Source organism: Spinacia oleracea, chromosome 1 (genome assembly GCF_020520425.1).
Source record: "Spinacia oleracea cultivar Varoflay chromosome 1, BTI_SOV_V1, whole genome shotgun sequence".
Taxonomy (NCBI): domain Eukaryota; kingdom Viridiplantae; phylum Streptophyta; class Magnoliopsida; order Caryophyllales; family Amaranthaceae; genus Spinacia; species Spinacia oleracea.
In genome coordinates, this window is record NC_079487.1 from 128069636 (window position 1) to 128086779 (window position 17144).

The 17144-nt window shown below is 36.8% G+C and overlaps 1 protein-coding gene across 5 annotated transcripts; it reads right to left on the reverse strand.

Moving 5' to 3' along the window:
- Nucleotides 1-1994: 1994 nt before the first annotated feature.
- Nucleotides 1995-16151, reverse strand: LOC110803026 (villin-1). 5 transcript variants are annotated; one of them, XM_022008485.2, is made up of 24 exons: nucleotides 15962-16151; nucleotides 14681-14786; nucleotides 13607-13706; nucleotides 13383-13451; nucleotides 13016-13252; nucleotides 10543-10720; nucleotides 10184-10316; nucleotides 9714-9879; nucleotides 9216-9366; nucleotides 9052-9137; nucleotides 8816-8971; nucleotides 8337-8405; nucleotides 7864-7932; nucleotides 7649-7786; nucleotides 7454-7495; nucleotides 6701-6829; nucleotides 5711-5858; nucleotides 5547-5557; nucleotides 4465-4605; nucleotides 3686-3811; nucleotides 3382-3441; nucleotides 3055-3247; nucleotides 2728-2891; nucleotides 1995-2370 (listed from the first exon to the last, which is right to left on the reverse strand). In XM_022008485.2, the coding sequence occupies exons 2-24, from the start codon at nucleotides 14734-14736 to the stop codon at nucleotides 2257-2259; spliced, it is 2736 nt and encodes a 911-aa protein (XP_021864177.2). In that variant the 5' UTR covers nucleotides 14737-14786; nucleotides 15962-16151; the 3' UTR covers nucleotides 1995-2256. The 5 variants fall into 5 exon arrangements, with proteins under 5 accessions (XP_021864177.2, XP_021864176.2, XP_021864178.2 ...); XM_022008484.2 differs by having other exon boundaries at nucleotides 14669-14786; XM_022008486.2 differs by lacking the exon at nucleotides 7454-7495 and having other exon boundaries at nucleotides 14669-14786.
- Between the last annotated feature and the right edge of the window lie 993 nt (nucleotides 16152-17144).

The following is a 17144-nucleotide window of genomic DNA, read 5'->3' on the forward strand; positions in this document are numbered from 1 at the left end:
TCGATCTAGGGTTTAGATTGAGGGGTAGAAGGAAGAACGAAGAAAAAAGGAGAACTCAGAAACAAATTACCTTTTTCCGAAGCGGAATTCGCCGATAAAGCGAACAACACAAGTTCCCGAAGTCTAAAGTTGGCCGAATTTCGTAGATCTGAAGAAGCAAATTGCACTGCGATCGCCGGAATTTAGAGAGAGAATGGGTTTGAAATAAGGAGTAAAAAGTTTAAAAGGAGCAAAGCACCCAGTATTTATAGAAAAGAGAAAGGGCGCATCAACTTCCTCAAACCCACGATCTCCATGACACAGTACAATTCCCAACACTTGTCATCAATGCAAATCATCCCTTTTCAAAAAAGAGAGGGAACTTTCGGACTTCTGACAGCTGGAAACCCACCCATTTAATTCTAAATGGACCGGGTCTGGGGGGCATGTTGTTTGGGCTCCCAATTGATTCTCAATTGGGCCACTAAGTCCAAAGCCCAATGGCTCTAAACAACAACATCAAACTTACCAATGGCTATTCAGCCATCCATTAAGGCCCAAGGCCCAATAACAATAAGTGACCTATGGGCATTTATTATGCAAACACTATAAATAGGCCGCCAAGGCTCACACCTCAAGGTACGTCCAATTTACCGCCTTAAGACTACTCTTCTAGAGAACTTCTCTCTAGAATCCGAGCATCATTCTTACTTAGGCATCGGAGGGGCTTTCCTCGGAAACACCCCCGAGGCTAGTGACTTTGCTCTTGTGCAGGTGAATCCGGACTCCACTCATTCAAACAAGCAAGATCTTCATCACATACAAAAGGGCCTTCATTCGAAGCCCATTGTTTCCATCTTTACAACACCGGAACAGTTGTTATTGTTATGACTTTTATATGTTGAAGTGATAGTGACATCTCAGACCTGAATGAATGGATAACTGGATGTATACGTATGGAGTATATCAAAGAGACACTTTTCATGTCGTGATGTTTAGTCAAAAACTCAATAATTTCCCGGAATTTGATTTGAAAAGTGGTTGGTTAAGGACTTAAATATTATGATTAACTCTCGTCTGGTCGTCTACATCATTTTCTGATTAAGAGATGACAAAATTAATAGAGTACTCCATATTTGTTGACATTTTATTAGTAATGCTCGTGTACAACATTGAGCCACATTTTCACCAAAAAAGTAATAATAAAATTGATCCACATTATCACTTTAAAGAGTTGAAATGGCCAATCAATGATGGTGGGAAAATCATAAATGGAATATTCTACTTGTAAAACAAATTATTCAAAATATGCGTACAATAAAAATACGTTAAAAATGAAAGAAATGAGAAAGAGATACGTACAAGGGAAGAGACTGGGATATGAGGATGTTGTCATGTTGGGATGAAAATACTACTCTGTAAACAACAGTACTACTTGCAAATTGTAACTACTCCCTCCGTCTCTTTTTGTTTTTTACGTTTGGTGTTTTTCACGCGTTTTAACGAATAATTAATTTGCATTGAAATCCCTCAATTTTTTTATTTAAACGAGATAAATTACGTTTATTTATATTGTTTTCACTTTTATCAAAATTCTGATATAGGGAAATGAGAAAAAATTAATGTCCCAATGGAAAAGTGTGAGAGAGTAAATGACCCAATGAATTTGATTGGTTAAAAAGAACATTCTAAAATACCCAAAAAGGAAAACGTAAAAAACAAAAAGAGACGGAGGGAGTAGTATTTAGGCTCGGGCGATGCCCCGGGTTAATATACGAATACAAATTTTAAATAAATTCAATACTCCATAATTATTAAATTGCCATTTATTATGTTTTGTTATGAAAAGATGACATATAATTTGATTTGGATTAGTGGTTAATTGTTTGGTTTACAAATTAGAGGTCACGGGTTCAAGACTTGTACCACACATATTTATCATTTTTAAATAATTGTGTACGACATGAAACATTGAAGTGAGATTAGTGTGAGTGCCACGTGGCACATAGGCTTGCTTATCAACGCCTTTTAATATATAGTATAGATAGATTCCTTTGTTTGAATTATACAAAGTATGTCACAAGCATAGCATCATGATCGTAATTTCTTGTCACACTCACATTACTAGTTCAAATTACACCACAAAAGTGACAAAGAATATCTCCTGTCAAATATTTGAATGAAGAAAACAAGAGTTCATTTCTTAAACTAATGGATGCCTTAGTAGAATATACCAGCCTTCAGTTATCTAATTATCAGGACAGTTGCGTACTTGCATTAGAAAAGATTAAGGGAGATCTTTAGTTTGTTCTGCCTCCATTTCGGTAGAGCGTAGAAGGCTCGTGTTGTCATGCCAAACTTCTCCAGGAACTCCGCCTTGGACAAGTATGCCTAAAAATCATCAAGACCGAACTATGAGAACTATGAACAGTAAATGAATATGAATTGTTATCCTGCACATAAATGAAGCATTTTCAAACATTTACAAATTTATCTTGTTTGAACTTTAATATATGATCATGGTACAACTAAAGAAAATAGGGTTTGGGTCCATGTGTTCGTGGACTTTTTTTATTTGCTTTTTTTAGTCTTGAGATTTTTTTGTTGGTGTGGGTGGAAGGAGGGAAGAAGGTAAGGTGTTCTTCAGTTTAAAAACCCTTAAGAAGGCAGAAACAAAGTGATCATGGACCTCTTTCTGAAACTTGATTGAATATGTGCAATTCTCAGTGCCTGTGTGAATAAAATTACCTCACGCTTGGTCAGATCTATGTCTGAAACTGGTTCATCAGAAGTCAGCGTTAAGCGTTCATAAGGATATTTTAACAAATTAGCATCATCATCATCATCATTTTCAGCTACCAGTGATAAATCAGCACCATCAGCAGGATTTCTTGATTCCAGTTTATGGAAATCTGCAAACATGCATACCCATGATGTGAGAAATTCAAAACGAGGATACACATTGAAAATTTGATAATAGCAGAGAACCAATTTGACAAAACCCTTGATGTCTCATACCTAATGCTTGATAAAACAGAGCTGATTTCAATGACAATTTTAGGATTTCCTACTTACCAACAGTACTGCTGTGGTTCACGGGTTGTTCTGATAAAAGTTTCTTAGCAATTGCAGTTGAAGAAGCTAATTGCGATCCTGAAAGTGATGGAGATGCACTTCTTGGCATTCCAGTAGAACTTACAGATTTGCTTCTTGAACCACTTTGGTAATATTCCGAGGAATATGTCCTGCTTGAGTTCCTTGGAGGTGTCTACACAAAGGACACATTTTAGAAGCATAAACTAACTGTTCTTGGGCTTCAAAATAATAATTAAAATGATATAACTTATGCATGATCATAGCCAGACTCTTTAGGGATAATCAATCTGAAAGATGTGTACTTGCCTCCAACTTCTTTTCTCCCCTTAGTAATGCAAGCTTTCTCTCAAATGAATTTCCATCCATCTGAAAGAGGGGACACAAAGTAGAATTGTCATATGCAATACAAGTAAATGTTAGTTTTGTATCTTCAACTCATCTTCGATGACTACAGAAACTGCAGTAGAACACTAATAGTACTTCAGTCTGGCACATTCCGTGTTAGCAAAATACAAAAGTTTTGTATCAATTGTACTTCAAGTTGCACGATCAGTGAGATGACAACAAATAGTACACAAGAACCATACAAAGGCATAGAATATTTCCTTACATGTGATTTTGAAACATCCCAATCAAAAAAGCAAGTAAAGAACTCTGGTTCATGTCTCTCTGTAACCATATACAATGGGGTTTCCAACGATAGTCCTTGAGCCAAAATGTCTCCCTCCAGGTATTTCTGGAATTTTTAATACAAGATGAAAGCAATATCAGTGAATTATAGGTTAGACTGGAAATAAATAAAATCATGTGAACTCATGATCCCATAACTTGCACGTGTAGTCACGAAGAAAATTTTTCTGTTTTCATGAAGAGTGCTTGACCAATAAACCAAGAAAGCCCAATAAGCATATTTTAAGCACAGTCTAAAGGTTGAGGAGCTTCTGAAATTTTGATTGTAGTTTAGTGACATTCAAGACTAATCTAGTCAAGAGATACCTTTACTGATGCTAAACGTGTTCAAGTCTGTATGCCTCAGCCTCAATATCTTGGTCCTTCAAAGAGTTACAGTGATAAACTTACATGGGTTTCTAGACTTTCTACAGCTGGTTAGTCTAGAGTTATAGATTAGACCAAAAGAGAATGCAGACAATTGGGAAGAAAATATGAGCAAGAAGTCAAGAACCATGAAGGTCTCTTGAAACATAACAATAGTAGTGGTTTGAAAAACGACACAACATTGGCAAACTCACTAAGTAGGATTTGGACGCGTCAAAGAAAAATGAGTTTCAATGGTGGAATGGTAAGTGAGGCTTCATATATCAGGATAAAGACGACGTGTACCGTCAAAAAAAAAAACAGAAGAACTGGAATACAAATTAGTATTATTACCAGGCCAAATTGTATTGTTTGTAGATTTGGTTGGACATTTGACTGGGAACCTAGCCAAACATAAATTTCAGTGTAGCAGTCTAGAATGAAGACATCCTCAGTAGTTAAATCATCTTGTGTAAAGCTGAATATTTCTTTCACCTGGAAACACAGGCAATAAATAGTGACTTGCAAACTAATCATGTCACACAACAAAATTAAATGTAAGTACTACTACATTTTATATTGACTTGAAAACTACATTTCAGAAATGCTTCATCAACTCTAAGCACAAACAACGTTTTAGGCATGGAACTGATTTCCATCTTTTGTTAAATGAATGGAGGTCCCAGACTGGCAAACATGTGCGATTTGGGGGGAAACACTTCTAATCAGACGTAAACACATCTTATCATAAACAGAATGCTAAAACTTCTACAAAGAAGATAACAGTTCCCATTGTTTTGCATAAAGAACATGATTATAAAATGTCCTGCAGGGCCTGACCGGCCTGTGCAGGCTGCAGCTAGCTTAGCTGCAAAGAGAAAGTTAAAAGTTTCCAGACCAAGGAATTACAGGTATCGCAGATTGTTGATGGAAATCAAGGTAGTACCTAAACAGCAGTGCCCACTCCTCTGAAGTCAGAACGGAAAAAAGGCCAATAATTTACATATTCGATCCAGATTCGTACCCTCAAGGTAGATTATTTTTCTCTTCCAGTAATTCAAGCAAGAGATTTATTTTTATTTTTATTTTTTGTGGGGGTGGGAGGGTTAGCCAAGGTTTATTGCCACCTTGGTTTTTGTCATAGTGGTCAAGAAACCCTCATGTGCCATTCACTAAAATTCATGTGGGAATAGGGGAACTGTTCTTAAGTGAAATTGTTGCTTTTCAAAAAGGGGGGAGAAATTTATGGTATCAGGCAATAGTCATACTTCAAACAAATAATAATTAGATTGATTACAGCAGACAGTATTTCTGTAGAAGGGTCTCCAGTCCATTTTTTTTGGCAAGTCAATACGGTAAAATTAGGCTATAGAAGATATCTTATGAAAATAGATGCAACAATACATTGCCAACCATGTTGACAATAAGAGACGCACCTTGAAGTCATCTGCATAGAGAACCCCAATCAGGTTGAATAAGATTCATGAGCCACCATGAAGCATATTAAAATCAATTGTAACTTGGATAAGTCTGCAAATCATAACCCAGCAACTTGATCTTTTCAAAATGGAAAAATATGAGGAAATAGACCAATGATTACCTTCAGAACAATTGCACACAAACAAATGTGGATCTTCTATATGCTTTCTGATTTCCTTTTCCCTTGGATAATCTACTTTTCCACCAAGAGCACTCCAGAATTCATCTGGTTCACCCCCTTCTCGGAATGATTTAGGTTGCCAAGCTGGCTGTGAACGAAGTATGTTGGTGAATTTTTGATGTAAACTAAACTACTAATCAGAAGCTAAAGAATCTATTATGAAATGATTGCAAAAACCAAGGTTGTAATTTTACCATAAATCACTATTACCTTTGCGCCAAACGGATAACACAGGAACAAGAAGCATGTAATATAGGAAGAGTGTTCTACAGGTTTTAGATAAGTTTGAGAGAGGGGGAGAGAGAATCTCAGAGCAAGCTCTAGCACAGAGTAAATGCCACAGCATGCTTCAATTCATTCAACGTGAATGCGTATTAATAGAAAAGCAAGTGTTTAAGTCAAATAATTCAGGGGGAATCTTAATTTGGGAAAAAATGTTTATCTTTGACTTCTTATAATGGGAGAGACAAAGTTCCTCGCTTGGTGGGTCCCATCTGCTTCCTCAATTGCTAGTACAATATTTAACATTTTAACTTCTAAACTGATCAAACCTTTCCCATGATATCTCTTCCTTACCCAAGCCAAATTGCCTGAGAGCTCTGTGTATACCGAGCTCCCTCTCTCTCACACACACACCAACGTTATGTGATGAAATTAGGATGGGGATTGGGGAGGGGATCTATATCAAGTTTCTTTCTATCCTCTATATCAAGCCTACATTTCAAACATGATCTAGAAAGTTCACTCTCCCTGAAAAGTAATGGAGGTACTGCAATGAGCACGAAATTGCAGAAGGTAAAAGGGTAAATGTTATTTTGAAAAAAGTTTGTAATTTGTCTACCATGCATGGATACACAAACACACCATTTTTTAGAAGAAAAAAAAAGAAAAAAAAGATAGAGGAGATGCAGAAGTTGATAGTCTGCATACATTTAGCAGTTCCAACATCCTGTCAAGTAGGTCATGGTCTCTGCTCAAAGTTAAACTTCCAATCCAGGAGAATACAGCTGCTTCAGTTTGCAAGATATAGCAATATGATGAATTCAAGGAACCTGCAACCTGGATATAAGATGATTAACAATTAAAGACGGGCTAAAGTACTCAAGTTGCACATTACTTACCCAGCACCCAACTAATAGGATGTGCACATAACACAACTTGGAATCTTAAGACAGTCCAGAAAAACAAAAGAACAGACAAAAGGTCACCTTTCGTAAAGTAGAGATGGTTTATAATTTGATTTCATGAGATACCTTACTCTGTATAGGGAGAGCGCGGGAATGCCTAAACTATGGTAAAAAGGTATTTTAGTGATAGCTATTTCTGAGTACAGAGACAGCATTATACTTTCAAACAGAACTCAACTTCCTATCATAGAAATATCGTTTTTTATACATGATAACATTTCAAGAAAACTACTGTATGACTATCAGATAACTAACAAGGGCAATCATTTTCACTGATATTGACAGTAGCGCAAAACTAAGTGGACAAGTGTGTCACATAAATCTAAGGTACATAATTCGATAATGAACATGGAGTAATAAAAAGAGTGAACTTTTTATTAGTTCTGAATTTTATTACAGTTTGGGCACCATTATCCCCATAAATTTCTTCGATAAACAATGACAGATAAATGAAAATATGATATGACAGTACAACTCAAGTGGGAACAACATTTACCAGACATAGGCAATCATATTGCATCGCACGTAAATGGAAACCCTGACAAGTTGGATGTTGAACAACATGCACTTTAATTAACAGCCTGGGACAGAAGCCAAAGTTGTAGAGCAGATGTACCCTCGAATCAACAGAAGAAACTACAAATTACCACCAAAGTTAAGAACTTCGTGTCTGCGAGTTATCTGTTCTTACCATGTTAACTTGAATGGCTTGCATATTCTCCAGACTTGATCCCTGAACACGAAAAAGCGCGGAGCTTCTAGCACTATAAGTGTTGTCAGCAAAGCCTTTTTCTTGAATGAAATTTATGTACCTGGTGAACGTACCTCCCTGTTTAGAAGCCGAAAAAAAAAGAAAATTAGAACTTATGAATTGTGTGGAAGGAAAGACAGTCATTAGAATACAACCTTTAAAACTATCAGTCTCTGGGTGACCCAGAAAAACTGATCTGGCTCCTTTCCCTCAAAAATTTGAGCCTGCAGCCAAATTGTACAAGTCAAAAAGAGATAAACAATTTTTTCTGAAACAAACGGACCCATAAAAAAAAAACCAAATACAATGGTGCATAAAGATCTAACTTCTGCTGTTGCAACAAATCCCATTTTATGCAAGATGAACAAAACAACATGAACATGTTATACAGACAACGGTCAATACCAATAACAGAGTAAATATCAGGGCTAAGCTTATCAGCTGGAAGCAGCATCTAACATCAGGTATATCATCTCGTATCCAGAACATTCTAGAAGTTAGCTACAAGATTTAGTTTTTGCATCTTTCAGAGACCATGATATAGAATCTTAGTCTTCATGAGTGAGATGTGAAGCACAAGCAATAAGAAAAAGAATTGAAGAATGGGAGAACGCACAAGAAATCTTACCAAAACCGGCGTTCCTTTTGTTGATTTAGCCATATTGATAATATGGGAGATTGCATCTACTCTATCTTCCTGCACCGAAGAATGACGATGGCTTATTGTTTCAGGATGTGGATCATAAAACTAAATAACAGAAGGCACAGTAAATATTTCTTTCTGCGTAACTCAACTATATCAAAGACAGCTCCAAGGAAGAATTAAGAACTTCTGCAAAAGATGTAGTCTTGAACCACAGCCCAATGTATATTGCCAGAATGGGAGTTTGTCAAAGTGGATACTAGCAGTTGCATAATAAACGGCGATACAAAAGACCAAACAACATTTAGATAATTCCAACATCATATCATATGGGTGCGAATAGAGGCATAGGAGTATGAAATTTTTAATGCTGCGAATTAAGTACTCAGCACTGTCTTATGGAGCAAGAATCCTTTTATGCATCCCTTTATACTAAACAATCTTAATAGGAATATAGCCTTTACCTTGATGCTTGCAGTGCCAAGCCAAGCATACAATATGCTTTCATCCCTTTGACTACTTTGATATGTATACTTCACAATATGACAGTCCCCACTGAAAAGCTTTATATCTCCCTCAGAAGGCATGATAGACAGATGATCACCATTTACCCCCCAGACCTGATCCATTGAAATTGCTCGACATAAGAATACTTAATCTATAACAGACCCATAATTGTCAAAACATAGAACTTCGATACTTCAAGCTTTCCCCTGCAATTAATCAATGGTTGGCAATATTCTTCCGGAAGCTCCTTTATATTATAACCTTGTTGCTTGAATATTGCTGGAAAAAGAAAGGCACGAAGATCATCAACCCATTTGAAAATAGTTTCTTTCTTGATTCAATTTCATTCACAATTACCTGCTACTTTCCCTTTGCCTTCTTCATAAAGTTTGGGGTTATCTGTTTGAGGCCAGCCAACAAAGTTTGACTTAAATTTGGGAGTTTCTGAACCTTCTGTCAAGACCATTACAAGGCTCCTAGTTGACCTGCCTTGGGATCTGAGGAAATCCTGGAAATGATCAGGAAAACAATGATAGGGATTCGGAAACAACAGGAATATTTGCAAATGTAATAGAGTTTTATGAGCCGCTTTAATATCCTCATTGTCAGAAGACTAAGACCACCACAAAAATCTTGATAATTCTTGTACCAATTAAAAGTTTGCACAAAAGGTTTTGCTGGTGGGAATTGTGGAAAGAACAAGGACAAAACTGATAGTCTGATTTAATGATTTAAAGTAGAAGTCAAAGCTCTGGATGTACATATTAATGAAAGAAGAGTAGAAGAGACATGAAAAGGGCACTTTTGTGATGGAAATGCGAGCATAACGTAAGGCGGAAAGGAAGGTTTTCTTACTTCCGTTGCAGTTATTGATGTCTTGCGCTCTGAGATTGAAGTACACCGTCCCATCCAAACATATACCTCTGCATCACAGTCCAAAATGTAGCACTTTTCTCTATCTAGCATTTCTCTACTAAATGTACCACTGGAAGTTTCACATAGTTTACCCTGGATAGTTATCCTGTTAAAACAAGAACCTTGAAACATTGAGTTTTTCAAATTACAGAACCAAGTAGAGGATAAGGGATAGCAAGGGATTTCAGATACAATGGAGAAGGGGAGACACATTGATGTTTAAGCAAACAGCAAATAATTGGCAGTAATTTCTTGCAGCTCTTAGAAATCTTATTCTTGCAGTGTCAAATGATAATGTTTTACAGAATCTATTAATAAATAAGAACGCAACAACAGGAACGCTTCTGAGAGATTTGATAATAAAATGAAACCATAAGGACAAATTACTAAGATTCGCAAAAACAACTTACAAAAATAATTTCACAAAGGGAACATCATGTTGTTTCTTGAAAAATGAAGATGAGTCACGAGGAATAGGAGCATAACCCCCAAAAATACTCCAAAACTCCCCTGCATCTGAATCACCAACAAACTTTCCATCCTCTGAAAGAAGGAGAACAGAATATATAAATAAATATATAAACCAACTTCAAAAGCATACAGCTATCAAGCAACAATGAGGAAATCAATCAACTAGGTTGGGCTACATTGGTTGTTGTTCATCAAAGCAGAAAAACCAGTCAAAGCACAAAAAGCTTCAACAAATATTCGTGCTTGATGATAATAAATACAGAAATCATGACGGGAAAAAGAGAACCAAATTAAGTACCTATTGTAGCCACCTGGCATTTCCCACCATGCTTTTCTTCCTTAATATACTTGATGACCTCTAAAGCCTTAGCTCTTTCTTGTATGCTCGAGTTGTGACCACTAAAGAGATATACTTTTGATTCCGTGTCTAGGATAAAAACATCATCATGGTTCAAAGATGACCGTGAAAAAGGCACCTAAACCAGTACGTGTCACAAGTCACAACGTTTCACCGTCAGCATTGTTACTGAAGGGACCAAACACTGAAAATAGCAAATAATCTTACCCAAACCAACACAGCAGAAGTTAATGTCTTAACTTTAAAGGGAGAAGCTAAATACAATTCAATACTACCGAAAGCTACGCTGCTAGAGAGTGAAGTGAGCATTCAATTCACTAAAAGATGCTAGCATTTCCTTATTTGCACAGGCAAACCAATAGAAATTGATATAGAGCTTAGATAATCTGATCATTTAATTGAACTAAACATTGATATTCTAGTGAAAACAACTCAAAATTACAGAGAGCTAGGAAATGAGGTAAGCAGTAGCATAATCACTAAAGACTGATAGTGCTTCATTTAATGAAAAAGTAAGAATTGAATTTAACTTTTAGGAAATGTCAATAATTGAATGAACTAATAACCACCATTGAGATCCTAGAATTTGTGATAAAAAAAAAACCAAATGATTCTTAGACAAATATAGTAGTGTGGTTCATAATTCAATGCATGTCTTCGGTTATTCCGTTATTGAAAACTTCTTTGAAGCTTATAGGATGAATATATGAGCAGGGCACTCCATGGTAGGTTGATGATATGGCCTTTAATTGGTGACAGATGCAGATCATGCAGTGGTTGAATTACAAGGGATCTTAAAAACAGGAAGTATAGACGCATCAAGTTTTATCGGTAATGAAGTTTATTTTAGATCTTCATGTAAGAGGTTTTTGGTTAGTATGCCTAGGCCAAAAGTAATCAAAGGCTTGTATTAATGTAGGATAGTTTAGGGGTAGTCTCACTGCAAAGTGAGTCAAAATCCTCTATCCCACAATTTGTGTACCACTTGTGTGTCACTTTTTCTTGTTGGTTGATATTTGTAATTAAGCAATCATTTTTATTTTCATATCTAAAATTACATTAATACCAACCAATGGGAAGAAGTGGGGCATACAAGTGTTACATATATTGTGGGACAGAAGATTCGGACTTATATGTTTGACAATAGCACTGAAAATTGAATTGCTGACTATTCTCATTGCCATTGTCAAACATATATATACAGGATTACAAGCCAATATTATGGCTAAAGTTACGGCTACAATTATGGCTAAGATTATGACTATGATACAAGGATATACACTCAATATACACATTACTAAATAGAAGATTATTTACTTATTCTAATAATAATGTCTGGCTGTGTGGCTGCGACATCCTCAGTAAACATAAACAGGATTCTATAGAACTCAATTTTCTTTATTTCTGGAATAAATTTGAAATTCTGGATATTAGTTCCGAAAAGGAGAACTAAACTTTGAAGATGAATGGTTTGGATATTTCTCAGAATATGGTTCAATTATTGCCAGGGATCATATTGTGGGAGGCCAAAAATTTCCTTGCGGGATAAAGAAAATAGTTAAACAAACTTGATTCAACCAGTGCATCTGTCACCAAGAAACCACCAAACACATAAAATTCCTAGGGGGATATGGATACAATCTATTGGGTTATCCACATCTTTGTGTTGTAGCAGTTTGTCTGGGTGTTTGGTTCGCGAATTCTAGATTTCTAGGTATGAGGTATGGGTTTAGAATGGTCCAAACCCATACCATGTGTTTGGTTGATAATTTTAAGAGTTTTAAACCCATATCTCAAACCCCCAAAGGTATAGGGTTTAGAAACATGTCGGGAGTTTGGCTCATACCTTCACTTCAGGTATCAATTAAAAGGGGGGGGGGGGGGGGGAATCATGAACTGAACCAAACACATGGTATTAAGAATCAAGTTCCAAACCATACTATCTTGATATCATTCTTGATTTCAACCCCATAACATTGTGAGAACCAAATGCCCGAGGAGTTTAGGGGGCGTTTGGTTCGCAAACTGGTATGAGGTTGAATCAAGAATGATATCAAGGTGGTATGGGTTTGGAACTTGATTCTTAATACCATGTGTTTGTTTCGATTTGGGGATGAGTTTTTTCCTTTTGTTTGATACCTTGAGTAAAGGTATGAGCCATACCCACCCATCCCCCTAGATTTTCTAAACCCCATACCTTGGGGTTTGAGGTATGGTTTAAAACTCTTAAAATTTCCAACCAAACACATGGAATGGGTTTAGACCATTCTAAACCATACCTCATACTTAGAAACCGCGAACCAAACACCCCCTCAAAGTGTGTCCTCATGAGGTACCCACCACCACCACCATAATGTATCTTCAGTCAGCCACTTTATTGTCAATTAAGTGTTAATAGCTGAGGAAGTCTTACCTCCTTAACCGAAATGGCATGTTCGCCCTTGCATGCTAACAAGGTAATATGGTATGTGCCTCTATTTGACCTCTCTGGTCCTGATGTATATACTCCTTCACATGGAATAATACAAGGTTTAAAGTATGACAAAAACTTTGCTGACTCTTGACCTTGTTTTTCCTGGTATTGCACAGTGCAAGATCCTAAGGCCAAATCTAATTCAAGCGCTTTATCTGAGACCATTAGCGACTCCACCTACATGAGAATAACAACTACCTCAGTGAAAATTACAGTGCATTTCTCCATGAGAAATCATTTAAGCTGGAACAACAGTGGTTCTGTTACAATTTTAGGGCCATCTAGAAAATGGAGAAAGAAATCAAACCTCATTTGCATCCTTTCCAAGCCAATAATGTACATCATGTTCAAGCATTCCATCTTTCAGCAATACTGTCTGCCTCAAAAGACAGATTAATAATTATAGGTGATACGACACTCCTAGATGTTTCTGCTTGTCTATTAAATGGAAAAGTAAGCAAAAAATAACACCCAGCACAGCAACAATAAGTAACATGAGGTCCCAGCAATCAATGAATACCAATAACTTACATTTAAAATCAGATATACGCTCCCTGAAAAAAGTTTCCCATGAGATGACTTCGGTACTGGAACCAAGCTGAGATTCTCAACACACCAGATCTCTAAACCGCTAAAACACAGGTCAAGGAAATAAAAAAAACAGAAAACAAGAGTTCAGAAATAGCCTAAGTATACAAGGTAGTGAACTATACTATAGAAAACAGTTTTATTGTGGCCTCCGCTGTGAAATTTTCTCTATGATCACCTGGTCATGTTAAAGCAGAAATATGACAATATGGCTTATTCCTTCAACGCATTAAGCGTTTGGTTCACTGCAGGGTATGGGTATGGTATAGGTTTAGAGAGAGTATAAATAGTTTTCTTTAAAAGAAAAATAATAATTTTCCTGTCAAAATAATAAAATTAAGTTTTATTTATAAGCAACCAAGCACATGAATTAAGGTATGACCTCATCCCAAACCCATGGGTTTCATACCTAACCTCCTACCTGGAGATGAACCAAACGCCCCCTTATAGATTTTTAAAGTCAAAGTCATATGTTGACAAACGTGAGACAGTGAAAGTCAAAATGATGCAAGTCATGCAACTATCTTAAAACAGAATAAGTAATATGCATATATTTTACTATTAATTTAAGTTATAATGGATGGAATAAAATAGTTAAGATATTGTTTCGACCTTGTTCCCGAGCTTATAGACTTCAGAAGGAACAGAGCCAAATATCCAGTTATTCAAGACATTTAGAGGGAAAGCACATGGGATTCATTAACTCAAGCTAATTGAATACACTTCAACACAAGGCTGGGAACTTTATCCTCTTGAACAGATAACCTAATCATGTTTGAGGCAGCGTCTCCGGTTATTCTTCCAAATCCTAATACCAACTTCCCGGTCACCGAGAAATGCAACCCAAAAACTGAGAGGAGGTAGATCTATAATTTATAGAAGCAAAATACGAAAATCAAGAGGCATAACCACAAAATACTGAAATCATTCACCCTCATAAAATTTAAAAAAAAAATCGGTATAGATAACAATCAATGTGAATATGAAGTTGATATTATCACGTACATGAAAGGATACATTTTTGTTCCAGCTCCCTGAAAAGCAGCATCTACATCTTTAGCAAAATAAGGCATTTTGTCTTAAGGAAAAATTCTCCAACTACCATTAGCCCAGTACTTGAATGCTGCATCGCAGGAAAGAACCATCACTATCAGAGCATAAATTCTTTCCAAAAAAAATTAACAGAAATCATAAATTTGGCTACAATTTACGTAATGACATTATAGTGAAACAAAGAGCACACAAGACATTATCTTCCAGTATACCAGAGCATAACGTTGAAAACAACATGAACTGCCAGCAAATATTACAACGATTAGAGCAAGCGACCGCATAAATTAATGCTTTGAAAAAGAAAACAATAACTGAAATTGTACTTTTCATAATGCTCACTGGCTATCGCATACTATCATGCACTACAGCATGTAGCTTCCTTCCCATAAACCATAGATCTCATCACCAAGACATAACTTGTTGAGGTGAAGAAAGGAGAGGGAAGGGTGCCTTTCCCTTCCCAATGACCCAATCTTTCCAAGACTACAAAAATTAGGATTTAAAAAAAAGGGACAAAAACATGGAATCCTCGTACTCCCTTACTTCCTTTCTCCTAAGCTAACCCAACTATAATCACACAAACACATTGTAAATGAGTATTGATTCTTTCAAGCATATCCATAGCTCGAGTAACGCTTTCTTCACTGTTGTACTCTATAAACAAAAGTAATAAAAAAAAGCACAAATTGTTTGGTTTGAGGACATAAATTGTTTAATCCATTGATTTGAACTTCGTTTCAATTGAAATTGAGTTCGTTAACGCACAGCGAGCCGGAGGCACCCTAAACTACTGCCTCACAGAAGGATTACATCTCATACCCACCTTTTCTCGTGATTATAAAACCCGGTAGAATCTATTTCACGGTCATTACTCTCATTAGCATTTACATTAGACTTGCTGCAATCAGGTAAAACAAAAGGTAATCACCAAGGTCATTGAATTTAACACAAATCAGCACCAGAATTCTTTAATTTTCTTATTTTAAACAATCAATTAAACATTTAAACCTAATTCCTTTCAAACTATGATCATCCCACTCATACATTTTTGCAGCCAAATGTGTTCAATAATTAGACACAAAAGAAATTAAACACCAATGATTAACTTGCATAGAATGAAATGTAAAACTCCCAGAAACATAAAAGCAATAAATACTCGGGTGCATGTTATATGTAATACAATTAATAACCCAGAACTTCAAAAACAACTCATTCAAAAAAATTGAAAAATAAAATACGGAGTACCAGAATTAGTTTAGAAATCCTTCAAAATTGAGCCGAAATTACTCCAATTTTTGCGTCGATAATAAAGGAGATATTGTGGGGAAAGGATGAACATCAAAAAGTACAATTTGAGGGGGAAATTCCAGTGCGTTTTTTTTTTTCTTTTTGGAGTACTGGAATGTAGTCAAAGAAAAACACTCCGTATTGAAAAGAGTGAAAGAACAGTACTCGACTACTCGTAACAGCAATCTACTCTCTCTAAAGGTGGCTGTGGGCCGGTCCGGCCCGACCCCGGGACAAAAAAGGCCCGCCCAGGCACGAGCACGCCAGCACGGAAAAAGCACGGCCCGCCATGGGCACGAAGTCGTGGGTTGCGGGCTGGGCCTGGGCCTTAATCTTTGGAAAATGCACGGCAAGTCACGATACTACTCGGCCCGACACGACAAAGCACGCTAAATTTAGTAAAATTAGTCTTAGGCACGACGGGCCGCCCCGGCACGAAAGCTCGTGGACTTGGGCCGGGCCTAGGCCTTGTTTTTAACTTTTCAGCCCGACACGACACGAAACAACGTGGCCTGGCGTGGTCCTGACCCGGTTAGGCCCACGACATATGGGCTCGGCCCGAAGCCCAGCCCGGGCCACGGCCATCTTTAACTCTCTTCCTTCCTTTTTGATGTTCCTATTTGGAATTTAGGGTGGAAAATGAAATCTTGTAATGATTGGGGTTAAGAGTAATGATTGGATGTGAGAGAAAGTAATAAAGAAATGAAGGAAAAAGAAAAAAAATTTATTAAAGTAATAAAAAATTATAAAAGTGGGGTTGGGTGTGTTAACGGTTATATGAATGAATTAAATTTATTTTTTTGGTGTTACCACCCGGTTCACCCTTAGAGCTAATCCGGATTCGGGGCGAGTTCTGGGTGGATAGGTTCCAGTCCCTCCCAATTGTTGTTGCGGGGGATCGAACACGAGTTCTCCCTACCAAGTTCAGCCCCAATCACCACTGAACCAACAGGCAATTGGTATATGAATGAATTAAATAAGGATGTTGGAGAAATTTATGGTAGAAAGTCATGTCCAAAATAGAAACAAGAAGATCAAATAGAAACGACATTTATAGAAACAGGAAGATAAAAAAAATGGATGGAGTATCTTATTGTGGAAGCTAGTATTGCCTCAAGGGAGGACCAATACAAAATCTTGA

What these genes read in the sequence shown, in the direction of transcription:
- LOC110803026 (XM_022008484.2), bottom strand. Translation starts at nt 14,736, where the DNA reads ATGCCTTATTTTGCTAAAGATGTAGATGCTGCTTTTCAGGGAGCTGGA. An exon ending in CATCAATAACTGCAACGGAA is followed by an intron (nt 9,367 to 9,713) that starts GTAAGAAAACCT and finishes GATCATTTCCAG; the next exon opens with GATTTCCTCAGATCCCAAGG. An exon ending in AAACAATACAATTTGGCCTG is followed by an intron (nt 3,812 to 4,464) that starts GTAATAATACTA and finishes TAAAAATTCCAG; the next exon opens with AAATACCTGGAGGGAGACAT.